Source organism: Schistocerca cancellata, chromosome 9 (genome assembly GCF_023864275.1).
Source record: "Schistocerca cancellata isolate TAMUIC-IGC-003103 chromosome 9, iqSchCanc2.1, whole genome shotgun sequence".
NCBI classification, from domain to species: Eukaryota; Metazoa; Arthropoda; class Insecta; order Orthoptera; family Acrididae; genus Schistocerca; species Schistocerca cancellata.
This window is the reverse complement of record NC_064634.1, coordinates 322,618,680-322,635,435: the sequence shown is the minus strand read 5'-3', so window position 1 is coordinate 322,635,435 and position 16,756 is coordinate 322,618,680. Positions and strand designations below refer to the sequence as shown.

The following is a 16,756-nucleotide window of genomic DNA, read 5'->3' as shown; positions in this document are numbered from 1 at the left end:
ATGATTCCATGGCAGCGGCGAAGGCTTCTTTAGGAGTCTGTTTTGACCACTGGAAAATCGCTGAGGCAATAGCAGCACGGCTGGTGAATGTACGGCCGCGGAGAATGTCTTCCATTGTTGGAAAAAGCCAAAAGTCACTAGGAGCCAGGTCAGGTGAGTAGGGAGTATGAGGAATCACTTCAAAGTTGTTATCACCAAGAAACTGTTGCGTAACGTTAGCTCGATGTGCGGGTGCGTTGTCTTGGTGAAACAGCACACACGCAGCCCTTCCCGGACGTTTTTGTTGCAGTGCAGGAAGGAATTTGTTCTTCAAAACATTTTTGTAGGATGCACCTGTTACCGTAGTGCCCTTTGGAACGCAATGGGTAAGGATTACGCCCTCGCTGTCCCAGAACATGGACACTAGAGTCCTGCATGACCGAGTAAGCGAGCACAAAACACGAGATGGGGCGAGCACACCCTAACTGGATAGGCTGCCCGCACTAGTTCTAGTGACCGAGCATAGAAGCCGTGACCGAATACGTAGCACGCAACTTCAAACACATTACAAGTGTCATTATCCGTGTGAGACTGCAGCCAATACGGGCTTCTCATTTCTGGTCTCTCTCTCTCTCTCTCTCTCTCTCTCTCTCTCTCTGCAATCATGCAGTGCGAGGAAACCAGTGCAGTAAGACGTAAGATTGAAATCAATGTTTACACATTGAAGAGACGGGAAGATCTAAAAAGCCAAGTACGGAGCATATTTTTGGTGGTTGTAGACGAAAACAGTGGGTCTACTGGATACGTATTGTGCATAAACTGCTCCACATTATTGTGTTTCCAATCGGGAACCACTCTTTTAAAGAAACACAGTCGCAAGTAACCTCACAAAGATACAGCTCCTTCAGGAATACCGGCAGTAATAAAAAATAGTATTACAGCAAAGTGTGTTGCAATGTGTGCTAAAGATATGAGACCTTTTAATGCTGTTTGCGGTGAAGGTTTCAGAGAACTAGGCCAAGAATTAATACATCTAGGTGCGCATTATGGAAAAGTTAACGTGGCAGATGTCATGCCACATCCCTCTACTATAAGCAGACATGTCAAAGAACAAGCTGATGCAATACAGTATAATGCCTTCTGTTATTGCGGAAATTATTAATAAAACATGTGCTGCGATAGTTGATATGTGGACTGATTCGCATAATCAGGTGCACTATTTGACGCTTACATCTCATTACATTAACACAGATTGATCTCTTCTGATCAATGTTTTATTTACAACAAAATTCCCGGACGTTAGGAAGACGGGAGTAAATATTATAAAAGAAAGTGCTTTATGAATTTAGCTGAGTAACGTACCCGTTCTTGGAAACGTTACTTTTGTATTAAAAGAGAGAGAGAGAGAGAGAGAGAGAGAGAGAGAGAGAGAGAGAGAGGCGTTGGATTTGTACAGTAAAGTACAGAGCAGCCAGCCGGGGCGAGGCGAGGTGAGACGTCAGCGGTGACCGGTCATGCTCGGTTATCCGCGTGTCCGGAATCCGGACATCAGACATGGGGCGAGTACGTGACCGAGCCGAGTGGTTTAGGGCCGGACACGAGCGGCTCGGTCCCCCCGTCAACAGGCGAGCCGTGACCGGTCAAACATGGAGCGTTGCAGCACTCTAATGGACACCATCATGTTTTCAGCACTGGCGGTTACCCGAAATTTTTTTGGTGGCGGTGAATCTGTGTGTTTCCATTGAGCTGACTGGCGCTTTGTTTCTGGCTTGAAAAATGGCATCCACGTCTCATCCATTGTCACAACCGACGAAAAGAAACTCCCATTCATGCTGTCGTTGTGCGTCAACATTGCTTGGCAAAATGCCACACTGGCAGCCATGTGGCGTCCGTCAGCATTCGTGGCACCCACCTGGATGACACTTGTCGCATTTTCAGGTCGTCATGCAGGATTGTCTGCACAGAACCCACAGAAATGCCAACTCTGGAGGCGATCTGTTCAACAGTCATTCGGCGATCCCCCAAAACAATTCTCTCCACTTTCTCGCTCATGTCGTCAGACCGGCTTGTGCGAGCCCGAGGTTGTTTCGGTTTGTTGTCACACGATGTTCTGCCTTCATTAAACTGTCGCACCCACGAACGCACTTTCGACACATCCATAACTCCATCACCACATGTCTCCTTCAACTGTCGATGAATTTCAATTGGTTTCACACCACGCAAATTCAGAAAATGAATGACTGCACGCTGTTCAAGTAAGGAAAACGTCGCCATTTTAGGTGTTTAAAACAGTTCTCATTCTCGCCGCTGGCGGTAAAATTCCATCTGCCGTACAGTGCTGCTATCTCTGGGACGTATTGACAATGAACGCGGCCTCATTTTAAAACAATGCGCATGTTTCTATCTCTTTCCAGTCCAGAGAAAAAAAATCAGAGGCCTTAGAACTTGAATGCACCTCGTATTTTTATTCAGAATAGGCAATTCCAGTTTCAGGGCAAAATGTCAGGCTACATTTAACACCGAGTGCGACTGTTCTAATTTAGAAGCTAGCAATCTTAATTGCATGAGATCAAAAGGTTCAATGTCATTAGTTATTCATCGCGTTTGACGTCACTTGTTCATGTTGAATGATGAGGATTTCGGGATAAGTTGAAGAAGAAGGAAAGATACTATACAGCGGATGACGCTGTTGAAGCTATAAAACATTTCTCAATAAACGATAACGAGTTTTCCATCGTTCAAATGAAGGTCGGTTCTTTTGTCGACAACAGTTCCTGATCACTACATTTTATACAAGGTCTTACCTGAAGAGTGATTCGTATGGTAAAGTTGTTCCCAGACATCTGAAAAGAGTTCTCACTGTTTCAAAATACCATGAGATTGACGATGGGCACTTTTGGGCTGAGAAAAGCTGTACAGCCTTAGGAACGCCCTTCAAAGGAAGTCTTCATCTCTCTACTGCCTATAAACAACAAAATGGGTGACTTCGAGTAAAATTTGGTCTTTGTCCCTCAAGACAAGATGCAGTTTTGGAATTCAGTGACATCATGGCCGATAACGACGGCGTCACGTGCTGTACTAATAGATGAAATGCGTAACATACAATGTTTATTACAGTAAAAGACGTTTATATGCACAATTGTACTTTAAAAGAAGTAACTTAACCATAAATTAATTTAAAAATCGAATGTACTGAAGTAAGGTATCATGTCAAAGACAAAAAAAATCGTCCCTCCTCTTTCCACTTGCGTCATACTTGGCATCTACATTATGTAGTCCAAAGTATCCGGAAACCCCCGAAAACATACGTTTTTTATATTGTATGCATTGTGCTGCTGCCTACTCCCAGGTACTCCATATCAGCCACCTCAGTAGTCGTTGGACATCGTAAGCGAGCAGAGTGGTGCGCTCCGCGGAACTGACGGACTTCGAACGTGGCCAGGTGATAAGGTGTCACTTGTGACATACGTCTGTAAGCGAGATTTCCACACTCCTAAGCATACCTAGGTCCACTATTTCCGATGTAATAGTTAAGTCGAAACGTGAAGGGACACGTACAGCACAAAAGCGTATAGGCCGACCTCGTCTGTTGACTGACAGAAACCGCCGACCGCTGAAGAGGGTCGTAAAGTGTATCTGACAGACATCTATGCAGACCACCACACAGGAATTCCAAACTGCATCAGGATCCACTGCAAGCACCATGACAGTCAGGACGAGAAAACGTGGATTTCATGGTCGAGCGGTTGCTCGTAAGCCACACACTACGCCGGTAAATGCCAAACGATGCCTCGCTTGGTATAAGGAGGGTATACATTGGACGGTTGAACAGTGTAAAAACGTTGTGTGACGATTCACGGTACACAATGTGGCGATCCGATGGCAGGGTGTGGGTATGACGAATGCCTGGTGAACCTCATGTGTCAATAGTAAAATTCGCGGTGGTGTTACGGTTTGGTCGTGTTTTTCATTGAGGGGGGCTTGCATCCCTTGTTGTTTAGCGTGGCTCTATCACAGCACCGGTCTACATTCATGTTTTAAGCACCTTCTTGCTTCCCACTTCTAAAGAGCAATGTGGGGATGGCATCTTTCAATACGATCGAGCACCTGTTCATAATGCACGGCCTGTAGCGGAGTGGTTACACGACAATAACAGTCCTTTAATGGACTGGCCACCTTAGAGTCCTGACCTGAATCCTATAGAACATCTTTGGGATGTTTTGTAAAGTCAACTTCGTGCCAGGCCTCACCGACCGTCATCGATACCTCTCCTCAGCGCAGCACTTCGTGAATGCATTACTTTTCAGACCTTCCTTGCAGCAACTAAAGTGTAATACATGTGACTGAAGATATGTAGGTAAAACCAGGAAAACATTTCTTACCAGATACAAAGAGCATGTAAGACTACAGAAGTATATGACATAGCATTCCACTTTTCCAGAACACTTACACCAACACCAACATATAATTTCCACAAGAGATACATACACTGATATCAGATCCATAAAAGAACCTTCTCACCCTACAAGTACCTGATTGAATGCATTCCAGCGAGAGTGGTAGCTGTCATCAAGGCTAAGGGTGGGTCAACACCATAGTGAATTCCAGAATTACCGATGGAGGTCGCCACGAACTTGTAAGTCATTTTAAGCCAGGTGCCCGGATACTTTTCATCACATAGTGTACATGTGAATAGCAAGCAAGTGTACCCACATCAAGAAACCACAAATACATGTCAGTAGATAACCGTCATTCAACCCGTTTTATTCTCTTTTTTAGTCTACTATAAAAGTTAGAAATGTGGACATGTTGCTTTTGTGCAAGAAGCGGTTCCAGTAGATAAGAACAAATGTGCTTGCTTTTTATATTTTTATTTTTCCTTGCCGGTATAGAGCTACACGCTCATCAAATGGTTCAAATGGCTCTGAGCACTATGGAACTTAACTTCTGAGGTCATCAGTCCCCTAGAACTTAGAACTACTTAAACCTAACTAACCTAAGGACATCACACACATCCATGCCCGAGGCAGGATTCGAACCTGCGACCGTAGCAGTCGCGCGGTTCCACACTGTAGCACCTAGAAGCGCTCGGCCACCCCGGCAGGCTACACGCTCATCGCCTGCAGTCTTGTATCTTATTTTTATGGCTTAATAGTGTTTTGCAGACGTTTTTCTGAAATGGTCTATTAATTTTATTTGGTTTCAAGCACGTCTTTGTAATAATTGAAGCTAAGCTTGATGGTATTATACAGCACGGTTAGCTTCGCTGAAACATTGATATCTCTCTCTCTTTACTTTCGTCCTTCCCCAACACTACGTCAAAAAGACCAAGTTTCCAGCAAGTCAGCACGAGGAACGGCAGAATGGCGAGTCATCCTAGCGCTGCTTCTTCCGTGAACGCAGCCTAACCTGTTCCGCAGTTCTGCTGTCTCATCGCCCAAATTACCTGAGCAGCTGCCCAACGCTGGTGACTGACGACTAGGGCTGTCGGTTATATATCGATATATCGATGTTCGGTCTGTATATCGGAAATCGATATCGAAATGGCAGCATCGAGGGCCCATATTTTCATTATTTTTTTCGTAATTGTCGATAAATATTTGTTGTTTTGAAATTGTAGTAGAACGTAACTTTAATTTCAATGTGTGTATGAATGTTCTTACTTTTTGAGCTTTTATAACGCCCCGGGGGGCCGGGGGCGGGGGGGAGGGGATCAGGTAGGGAGGAGGATGAACGGAATAGCAAGACTTCCAATATGACGAAATATCACACCAGCCGGCGTCGGTATTCTTGAAGAACAGTTGCTGAAAAAAATGACAAAAACCTGAATGACTAGATTGGTCATTGCGGTGGGCGAGATTTGTGAGGGGAAATGCTAACGTAATCGGCGCATGTTGCTACCAACAGAAACTGCAACGTTTAACTTCACCACGGAATTTTGACACTAAAACTGGTAGATTTCTGAAGTCACCACAAATGAAAAAACAGGGAAGTTGCTATGTAGTGTTCCGGACAAATCCGATATGTGACGAAACCGAACGACAGACTCATCGACACCTTTTATGGTGCTACTTACATGCAGTTAAAATTGTTAGTAAAGTGGTTATCGCAAAGCGTGTATGTGTATCGTTTCCCTTTCCTTTCTTGTTCTAATGAGCATTGACAGGCTGCTAGATTGTTGATATACATAATATCTAATAATAAGTCAATATTCACATATACAGCTCTAAAACCGACAGTATATTTACAATATGCAGCCGATGGTTTTATAGGCCGGAACATCGATATTTTTTACCATCCAGAAATCGATACTTCGATTATCTTTTTATATATCGAGGCGTATTCTTTTGATACGTCGAGGCTGAGTGGTGTTGTGTTTTTAAATATCGATGTAGTGGATTCCCGACATTTTTAAAAATATCAACAGTCCTACACCGACTGTTTCATAACTCCACTTCTGTGGTGCAATATCACTCATGGCAGAGTGCTGCTAACTCCGGCTACTTGGTCCCAGTTACAATTCGCGTAATTAAAAGCTTCCAGCGGTAACAAAAATTTGTTTTTGCAGATTTCATATATTTACCAAGCGTGTTTAAAAATTTAGAATACTGTCATAATCTACTCGTTATGAGGTATAGTCTTACGTTAAATGTTTAACACAGTAAGTCAAGCCGGCCGGTGTGGCCGAGCGGTTCTAGGCGCTTCAGTCTGGAACCGTGCCACCGCTACGGTCGCAGGTTCGAATCCTGCCTCGGACATGGACGTGTGTGATGTTCTTGGGTTAGTTATGTGTAAGTAGTTCTAAGTTCTAGGGGACTGATGACCTCCGATGTTAAGTCCCATAGTGCTCAGAGCCATTTGAAAGCCAGAGTAGGTCAAGCATTAACTTTAGAAACTACATCTTGGACGATTCTGCACCCTGCACTATAAATGTACAAATGATCCTTTAATTTCTGTGCGATTTCTCCTTTTTAGTTTCCATTAACACAGTCATATTTTGTTTTTCTCATTTTCAGTTCTCTAACAATTTCTCCTTCCTTCTTCCTTAACCTCTGAATGTTCCTTAACCTCTGAATTGTCACTGTCTGTTTCCATAGTTTTTCTATTTCCCCTGTAATGTGCTGTATTCTATATTATCCTACTATAATAGGAACTTGTGCAGTGACGAAAGATGAACAAGATCATATCAGAAATACCTTCTTCGACGAACTGTATGACATAGTAGAAGAGATAAGAAACAAAAGATAAATTATTATAAATGAAGATTTCATTAGAAAAACAGAGAGACAAGCAGGAAGTAAAATAATATGACCACAGGGAGAGAATATGGCAAACGATAGCAGCATGAGATTAATTAACAGGCACGAACAAAATAGCTTTCATCCACACAAAGAAATTCATAAATATACTTTTGTAAACCCTTGTCGCCAGTTTTGTGAAGACCTCGTCGCTACTGCTGTGGTACTGAATTGCTACTGCTGTTACGGTAGGCCGAGTTTGCGAGTTCGAGAAACTGCTTCTGATGCAGTACACTGATAAGGCAATTTCTCCCTGCCACTATTACACAGCTATGCCCCAGGGTCAGGTAACAGCATAGTAGAACGAAACTCACACACAACTTCACAGAACATGTTGTTGTTGTTGTTGTTGTTGTGGTCTTCAGTCCTGAGACTGGTTTATGCAGCTCTCCATGCTACTCTGTCCTGTGCAAGCTTCTTCATCTCCCAGTACCTACTGCAGCCTACATCCTTCTGAATCTCCTTAGTGTATTCATCTCTTGGTCTCCCTCTACGACTTTTACCCTCCACGCTGCCCTCCAATACTAAATTGGTGATTCCTCGATGTCTCAGAACATGTCCTACCAACCGATCCCTTCTTTTAGTCAAGTGCCACAAGCTCCTCTTCTCCCCAGTTCTATTCAATACCTCCTCATTAGTTATGTGATCTACACATCTAATCTTCAGCCTTCTTCTGTAGCACTACATTTCGAAAGCTTCTATTCTCTTCTTGTCTAAACTATTTATCGTCCACGTTTCACTTCCATACATGGCTACACTCCATACAAATACTTTCAGAAACGACTTCCTGACATTTAAATCTATACTCGATGTTAACAAATTTCTCTTCTTCAGAAATGCTTTCCTTGCATTTCCAGTCTACATTTTATATCCTCTCTACTTCGACCATCATCAGTTATTTTACTCCCCAAACAGCAAAACTCCTTTACTATTTTAAGTGTCTCATTTCCTAATCTAATTCCCTCAGCATCACCCGACTTAATTCGAATACATTCCATTATCCTCGTTTTGCTTTTGTTGATGTTCATCCTATACCCTCCTTTCAAGACACTGTCCATTCCGTTCAACTGCTCTTCAAGGTCCTTTGCTGTCTCTGACAGAATTACAATGTCATCGGCGAACCTCAAAGTTTTTATTTCTTCTCCATGGATTTTAATATCTATTCCGAACTTTTCTTTTGTTTCCTTTACTGCTTGCTCAATATACAGATTGAATAACATCGGGGAGAGGCTACAACCCCGTCTCACTCTCTTCCCAACCACTGCTTCCCTTTCATGCCCCTCGACCCTTATAACTGCCATCTTGTTCCGGTACAAATTGTAAATAGCCTTTTGCTCCCTGTATTTTACCCCTGCCACATTCAGAATTTGAAAGAGAGTATTCCAATCAACATTGTCAAAAGCTTTCTCCAAGTCTACAAATGCTAGAAACGTAGGTTTGCTCACAGAACGTAGCAAATGCAATTTACAACAACCGTCTGTTCACTTCTAGGAGTTTACTAAACGACGTTCCCTGTCTAAGTCAGCCCTGGACGATGATCTACACTCCTGGAAATTGAAATAAGGACACCGTGAATTCATTGTCCCAGGAAGGGGAAACTTTATTGACACATTCCTGGGGTCAGATACATCACATGATCACACTGACAGAACCACAGGCACATAGACACAGGCAACAGAGCATGCACAATGTCGGCACTAGTACAGTGTATATCCACCTTTCGCAGCAATGCAGGCTGCTATTCTCCCATGGAGACGATCGTAGAGATGCTGGATGTAGTCCTGTGGAACGGCTTGCCATGCCATTTCCACCTGGCGCCTCAGTTGGACCAGCGTTCGTGCTGGACGTGCAGACCGCGTGAGATGACGCTTCATCTAGTCCCAAACATGCTCAATGGGGGACAGATCCGGAGATCTTGCTGGCCAGGGTAGTTGACTTACACCTTCTAGAGCACGTTGGGTGGCACGGGATACATGCGGATGTGCATTGTCCTGTTGGAACAGCAAATTCCCTTGCCGGTCTAGGAATGGTAGAACGATGGGTTCGATGACGGTTTGGATGTACCGTGCACTATTCAGTGTCCCCTCGACGATCACCAGTGGTGTACGGCCAGTGTAGGAGATCGCTCCCCACACCATGATGCCGGGTGTTGGCCCTGTGTGCCTCGGTCGTATGCAGTCCTGATTGTGGCGCTCACCTGCACGGCGCCAAACACGCATACGACCATCATTGGCACCAAGGCAGAAGCGACTCTCATCGCTGAAGACGACACGTCTCCATTCGTCCCTCCATTCACGCCTGTCGCGACACCACTGGAGGCGGGCTGCACGATGTTGGGGCGTGAGCGGAAGACGGCCTAACGGTGTGCGGGACCGTAGCCCAGCTTCATGGAGACGGTTGCGAATGGTCCTCGCCGATACCCCAGGAGCAACAGTGTCCTTAATTTGCTGGGAAGTGGCGGTGCGGTCCCCTACGGCACTGCGTAGGATCCTACGGTCTTGGCGTGCATCCGTGCGTCGCTGCGGTCCGGTCCCAGGTCGACGGGCACGTGCACCTTCCGCCGACCACTGGCGACAACATCGATGTACTGTGGAGACCTCATGCCCCACGTGTTGAGCAATTCGGCGGTACGTCCACCCGGCCTCCCGCATGCCCACTATACGCCCTCGCTCAAAGTCCGTCAACTGCACATACGGTTCACGTCCACGCTGTCGCGGCATGCTACCAGTGTTAAAGACTGCGATGGAGCTCCGTATGCCACGGCAAACTGGCTGACACTGACGGCGGCGGTGCACAAATGCTGCGCAGCTAGCGCCATTCGACGGCCAACACCGCGGTTCCTGGTGTGTCCGCTGTGCCGTGCGTGTGATCATTGCTTGTACAGCCCTCTCGCAGTGTCCGGAGCAAGTATGGTGGGTCTGACACACCGGTGTCAATGTGTTCTTTTTTTTCCATTTCCAGGAGTGTATAACCAAGTGGGCGAGGGCTGCTCTTCCATCTTCCGAGTAGGCTTCTGTCCCCTGTCGTCCTGTCACTCGCGGATTGTACTCGGCCGGCAACTGGCCGAGTCGAAGTCCGTATCTTCATCCTCAGTACCGCCCGTGGCGATGGTGGAACTCGCGCAACTACGGCACTGACACCAGCTCTCGATTTACTTCGTAGTCGTGGCGGTGTAATATGACGATCTCTCTTCAACATTTCTTAGCTGTGTATCTTTGACACTTTACATGTATTGCGTCATTGGTTTTCACTCCAAGTGATAAGAAGTCTCACGGATGTGGTTGCTGTTTTTACGACAACGCATATCCTGATTGTTATCAATCGCGTTGCAAGGGACTACGCTTTTGCGCCTATCAGTATGCCGCCTTATCACTTTACTGGCTCATACATCTTTATTTTTCTTCAATGAGTGATCGTCAGGCAGTAATACTCTCATGAGAATTTTTAATTATGGGGTGCATGGTTTTGCAAGGGGCCATTTTTGATTTAATTGAGGTGGTCAGACTGTTTATTCACGAAGAGTTAAAACTTTACTTGGGATACACAAAAATATTGCAGCCAAAGGATTGATAGTTTTGCACTCAGTATTTGTTGTAGTTACAGTACCTTACAATCTTAAAATTAAGGACGGTTACATTAGTACACATTAGTTGGTTCTTCTTACGGTATTAAGATTATGGTGCATGGTTCTTCATTGAACTTAATGATGTTAAATTATTTCGTCATATGGTTTCATAAGAAACAAACTGATCAGGCAGGGAAGCAAAAATGCAGATTATGGGAATTCGTTTGAGAACACGAAGGTACGTCAGACTAAATAAAGCAATTTTGGAAATAAATATCGTACAGACGAATTGCTACTTGCGCGAACAAGAGAATATAGACCCAATTTTGTACGTATTGCATAGAATTGGTTCAAATGGCTCTTTGAGCACTATGGGACTTAACTTCTGAGGTCATCAGTCCCCTAGAACTTAGAACTACTTAAACCTAACTAACCTAAGGACATCACACACATCCATGCCCGAGGCAGGTTTCGAACCTGCGGTAACGCGAATCCAGACTGTGGCACCTAGAACCGCTCGGTCTCCCCGGCCGGCTGCATAGAATTAACAGTCAAACTATAATGGACTATAAACTGATGTAATCAACAGGAATCAGAGAAGAAGTGACGATAAAATTTTAACAGAGTGGCGAACATTGCAAGCATTGCCTTGCATACAAGATGACAAAATTACGGTGGTCGTGAAACGCGGTGGAGAAAAACAGACAAAAAATTGAAGATAAAAATTTACGAACCTAGCTGAAAATGCGCTCACCCACTCAACTGTCCGGGCACTACCTACGACCTCTCCTCTCAGCTTCATTTATGCCGGCACCTATCTGCTGCTTTCAGCAGATAGGTCCCACTAACTGAGCAACCTAGGCACGACCTTCGGTCCACCCTCCGCCCCTCCCCTCCCTCTTTTCCCTCCCCCACGCGCAATTGAGCTATGCCCATATCTCCCACCTACTCCCCGAAGCAGTGGAAGAGCTAATGATGCTATGACAGGCAGTGTGTCATGTCTGGAGAGCTACGTTGTTTTTCTTTGATTCTTTCCCACCAAAAGCTTTACAATAAACTAGCAAATTACCTGTCTTAGCTTCGCCTGTGTCACTCACTAAGAGAAAACTACGTGTTGTGAATTGTTTGGAGGTATTCTTGTACATTACCAGGTTTCCATCGCTCTCCATGTTTTCAAATGCGTATATCTAGTTTGAACTACGAAATACATGATGTTTTCTGGCAGATAATATATTCATTTTCATAGTTTTTAAAATTTTGTCTTCATCTGATACTGTTTCACCCAATCGACTGAGCCGAAATTTTGCATCAACGAAGCTTTCATACATGGAAAGAACATGTACTACTTTCGTTTTGTTTAGGACGCAATACATAATAATCATACACACCCTGTTGATAAATTTAAATGCTAACATTATATTAGGTCTACAACTTTGCTTCCACCGTTTTGCAATAGACGACTCTTCAGGTGGTTGGTCATATGTGTAATACAATAAGCTTAGGGATCTGTAAACATAATGCCATAAAAATAGTTGATTTGTGATTGCATCATAAGGTTGTTCTCGATTGGGTACGTAAATTTACATACCCATTTCTCGCCATTTGCGGGAAGTTTTAATTTTCAGCTTTAACATGAAGAACTCTGAGGCTGTGGCTCTTAAAAAGCTGGGTAAGACCAATGGCGAGGGAACTATTAGTATAAGAAAGTGTAGAGAATGTTTTCAACGCCTTAAGAACGCTGATTTTGATGTCGAAGACCGGCTTGGCGGTGGAAGACAGAACGTTTTCGTAACTACTGAAACAGACGAAGACAGTCGCAGGACATCATTATCGAGCCCAGCACTGAAACACAAACGGCCACAATACAGCGATAGACACGTAAAGGTAATTCTGCAGCAGGTCAGTTCTCGACCCCATGTCGCAAAACCCGTCACAATATACACGGAAACGTTGAAATGAGAAGTCCTATCCCTCCCGCCGTATTCTCCATACGTTGCTCTCTCTACCACCTTTTTCGATCACTGGCATATAGTCTGGCTGACAGCACTTCCGATCATATGAACAAGTGAAAAATTGAATCGATTCATGGATCCCCCAAAAGACGCTCAGTTCTTCCGCCACGGGATTCGTATGCTATCGAAAAGCTGGGAGAATGTAGCGGCCAGCGATGGGCCATACTATTAATGATAAATTTTTTTGTAAGTTTTTCACGATAAAGCACCGAACTTTGAAAAAAAACAGACAGAATCAAAGTTGTAGACTTAGTATAAATTTTTATACTCGGTTTTGCAAGAAAAGTTTTGCTGCAGGTTTAAATTAGCACACTTAGGACTTTTAACTGCCATTAAAATACGAGTATATGGTCTGAAGCATCCAGAAATCTCCAGAAAGTGGTTTAGAACCTAATTTTTCAACTTTTTTCAAGGGGATCTCCCGTTTAGATCTCCCTGTTATCTATACCACATTTTTGAGAAATGCACAGTATTTTTGTAAGAACACAGTTTTCATTCTGAATGTGTGAAAGTTTTACAGTGTGTAGATACATCCTTCCCGCTGGTTTTCAAACTTAGTTCAACCTGTTCCCGTGAGTGGCGCCGTCACAACATGTCTTCAAGATGGCTGCTACACTTGACGTTCGTCAGAAGCAACGTGCTGTCATAGAATTCTTGTGCTGTGAAAACGAGACAGAGGGAAACATTCACAAGAGGTAGAAAAAGGTGTACGGAGATTCTGCTGTCGATCGCAGTACAGTTAGTCGGTGGGCAAGCAGGTTACGTGATGAAAGCGGGAACGGCAATATTGAGGATTGTCATCGCAGCGGCAGGCCTCGTACTGCACACACTCCAGACAATGTGCACAGAGTTAACGAATTGGTCACTGCTGACAGACACATCACAATAAACGAACTGTCACTCTACGTTGGGATAGGAGAAGGAAGAGTTTGCTGAATACTGAAAGTATTGGCGTTAAAAAATGTTTGTGCCAGGTGGGTTCCCAGGATGTTGACAGTGGCTCACAAAGAAACAAAAGAAAAACGGTATGCAGCAAACTTTTGGAACAGTACCAGAATGGTGGAGATGAATTTCTTGGAAGAATTGTGACAGATGATGAAACATGGCTCCATCATTTTTCACCAGAGACGAAGAGGCAATCAATGGAGTGGCATCATGCAATTTCACCCAATAAAAAAATTCAAAACCACACCTTCGGGTGGAAAAGTTGTGGCTACGGTGTTTGCGATTCCGAAGGACTCTTGCTTGTAGACATCATGCCAAGTGGAACCACCATAAATTCTGATGCATATGTGACGACACTGAAGAAACTTCACGCTCGACTGAGTCGTGTTCGACCACATCGGCAAAAGCAGGATGTTTTGCTGTTTCACGACAATGCACGGCCACATGTCAGTCAAAAAATCATGGAAGCGATCACTGTAACAGCCGCCTTACAGTCCTGACCTGGCTCGATGTCACTATCATTTTGGGAAAGTGAAAGAGTCTCTTGGTGGAACAAGGTTTGAAGACGATGACTCCCTTGTGCACGCTGCCCAACAGTGGCTCTAACAGGTTGATCAATAATTCAAAAACAGTCTTAATCGCATTTATTATTATTATTATACCGCCAACCGGTTTCAACCCGACGTGGGAGTCGTCTTCTGCGCGTTTACACCATTGGTCGACTGCTGGTGGTTCAGATGGTTCAAATGACTCTGAGTACAGTGGGACTTAACAAATGGCTTGTTCAAATGGCTCTGAGCACTATGGGACTTAACATCTGAGGTCACCAGTCCCCTAGAACTTCGAACTACTTAAACCTAACTAACCTAAGGACATCACACACATCCATGCCCAAGGCAGGACTCGAATCTGCAACCGCAGCGGTCGCGCGGTTACAGACTGTAGCGCCTAGAACCGCTCGGCCACTCCGGCTGGCACTATGGGACTTAACATCTGTGGTCATCTGTGGTCATCAGTCCCCTAGAAGTTAGAACTACTTAAACCTAACTAACCTAAGGACATCACACACATTCATGCCCGAGGCAGGATTCGAACCTGCGACCGCAGCGGTCACGTGGTTCCAGACTGAAGCGCTTAGAACCGCACGGCCACTCCGGCCGGCACTGCTGGTGGTGTCACTGCTATCTACATAACGGCAGGAAACTATCCATCTGTATCCATAGATAGTTTCCTGCCGTTATGTAGACAGGAGTGACACCACCAGCAGTCGACCAATGGTGTAAACGCCCAGATGACCCCTACGTCAGGTTGAAGCCGGTTGGCGGTATAATAATAATAATAATAAATGAGATTAAGACTGTTTTCGAATTATTGATTAATCATACTAATCGCTGCTTCTCTCCACTACCATGTTGTCCAAAAATCCAAGGGGTTGTCCAGAATTTTACCGTGCGGGTATACAAGCACTGGTTCCAAGATGGCGTAAGGCAGTTGAGAGGGATGGAAATAATGTGGAGAAATGAAAATATTGGTTCTAAACTATGTATCTACACACTGTAAAAACTTTCAAACATATGGAATAGAAGATGGTTTTTTTAAAAAAAAGTAGTGTGCATTTCTTTTGGAGTTACCCTCGTAATTTAGTGCTGGTAACGGCCGTGGCGACACTAGTTAGTGAATGACAGAATTACCGAGTGCTCCCATGATCTCGTCGAAGTTGTCGTCGGCGGCCTTGTCGAGCTTGTACCTCAGCCCCACGCACTCCTCCAGCGACATGGCGCCGGCTCTCCTGGGTCCAGAACGTGACTGTTGCACACTGCGGACGCAGCTCGTGCACTGGACGCGCGAATTTGCACGCCCGCTACGCCGTTTACGTTGCGGCAGCCGGCGCGGTGGGGACTATATACAGCCGCGAAGGCCGTCGGTAGGACTGGAGGGGAAGCCGCCGGCTATGGCCGCAGAGCTGACGCGCACGCGCCGGCCACAGCCTGAGGAGGTGCCGAGCATCCGCATGTGCGGACGTCGAGTGTCCCCGCCTGGCTTATCTCGTCCTCCTTATCCACATTAACTCATATCTCTGGCCGAATCGCCCTCTTTCATCAGCCACATCTCTTCCCGGAACTAACAAGATCCTGGATCAGCTACCGCAAAAAAGTGGCCTTCGGCTCCCATCAGAACTGACGCAGTCACACTTGATGCTGCGCCACAGCCTTCGTCTGCTCGCGTCTTCACTGTCGCCGTTCTACGCCTACTTTCATTGCTGCGCTTTTCAGTACGAGAACTGGTTAGCAGGGCTGTGTGTACCCAGCGAACAAAATATTAATAAAGGAGCTCCACACAAGGCAGTGAGCGGTAATAAGGGCAGGTAATGAGTGGAGACAGATGAGACACGTTCTGGAAGAGATATTAGACAAGGGTGTTGATTGCCACTGCTGTGTCCTCCAGAACAGACGCCGCCTGCGAGGATAGTCCCATAAGTCTCCTAAAACAGCAAGAAAAAAATGTTTGTTTCGAAAACAATTCACCTTAATTCTCGACATAGTTTTCTTTGAGGGATATACACTTGGTCCAGCGATCCTCCAGCTTTTTCATCCTATGGGAAAAATTGTTTCTGCAGAACTCTCGAAAATACTCTCCATTTGGTGGAAATTTCTTCCGAGCAACCTAAAGTGTCAAGTTAGCGAACAGGAAGCAGTCACTTTGGGTTGGGTTGGGCTGGGTTGTTGTGGAGGAGGAGACCAGATAGCGAGGTCATCAATCTCATCGGATTAGGGAAGGACGGGGAAGGAAGTCGGCCGTGCCGATTCAAAGGAACCATCCCGGCATTTTCCTGATTTAGGGAAATCACGGAAAACCTAAATCAGGATGGCCGGACGTGGGACTGAACCGTCATCCTCCCGAATGCGAGTCAGCCGGCCGATGTGGCCGAGAGGTTCTAGGCGCTTCAGTCTGGAACC

General features: G+C 45.2%; 1 protein-coding gene across 1 annotated transcript in view; it reads right to left on the bottom strand.

Moving 5' to 3' along the window:
- The window catches only part of LOC126100461 (fatty acid-binding protein, muscle-like), a 94,293-nt gene extending 78,615 nt beyond the window's left edge, over nt 1-15,678 (bottom strand). Inside the window, exon 1 of the mRNA XM_049911068.1 lies at nt 15,491-15,678. Coding sequence (XP_049767025.1) covers nt 15,491-15,575 — 85 coding nt within the window. The 5' untranslated portion in view covers nt 15,576-15,678. The remainder of the gene's footprint in view (nt 1-15,490) is intronic.
- Between the last annotated feature and the right edge of the window lie 1,078 nt (nt 15,679-16,756).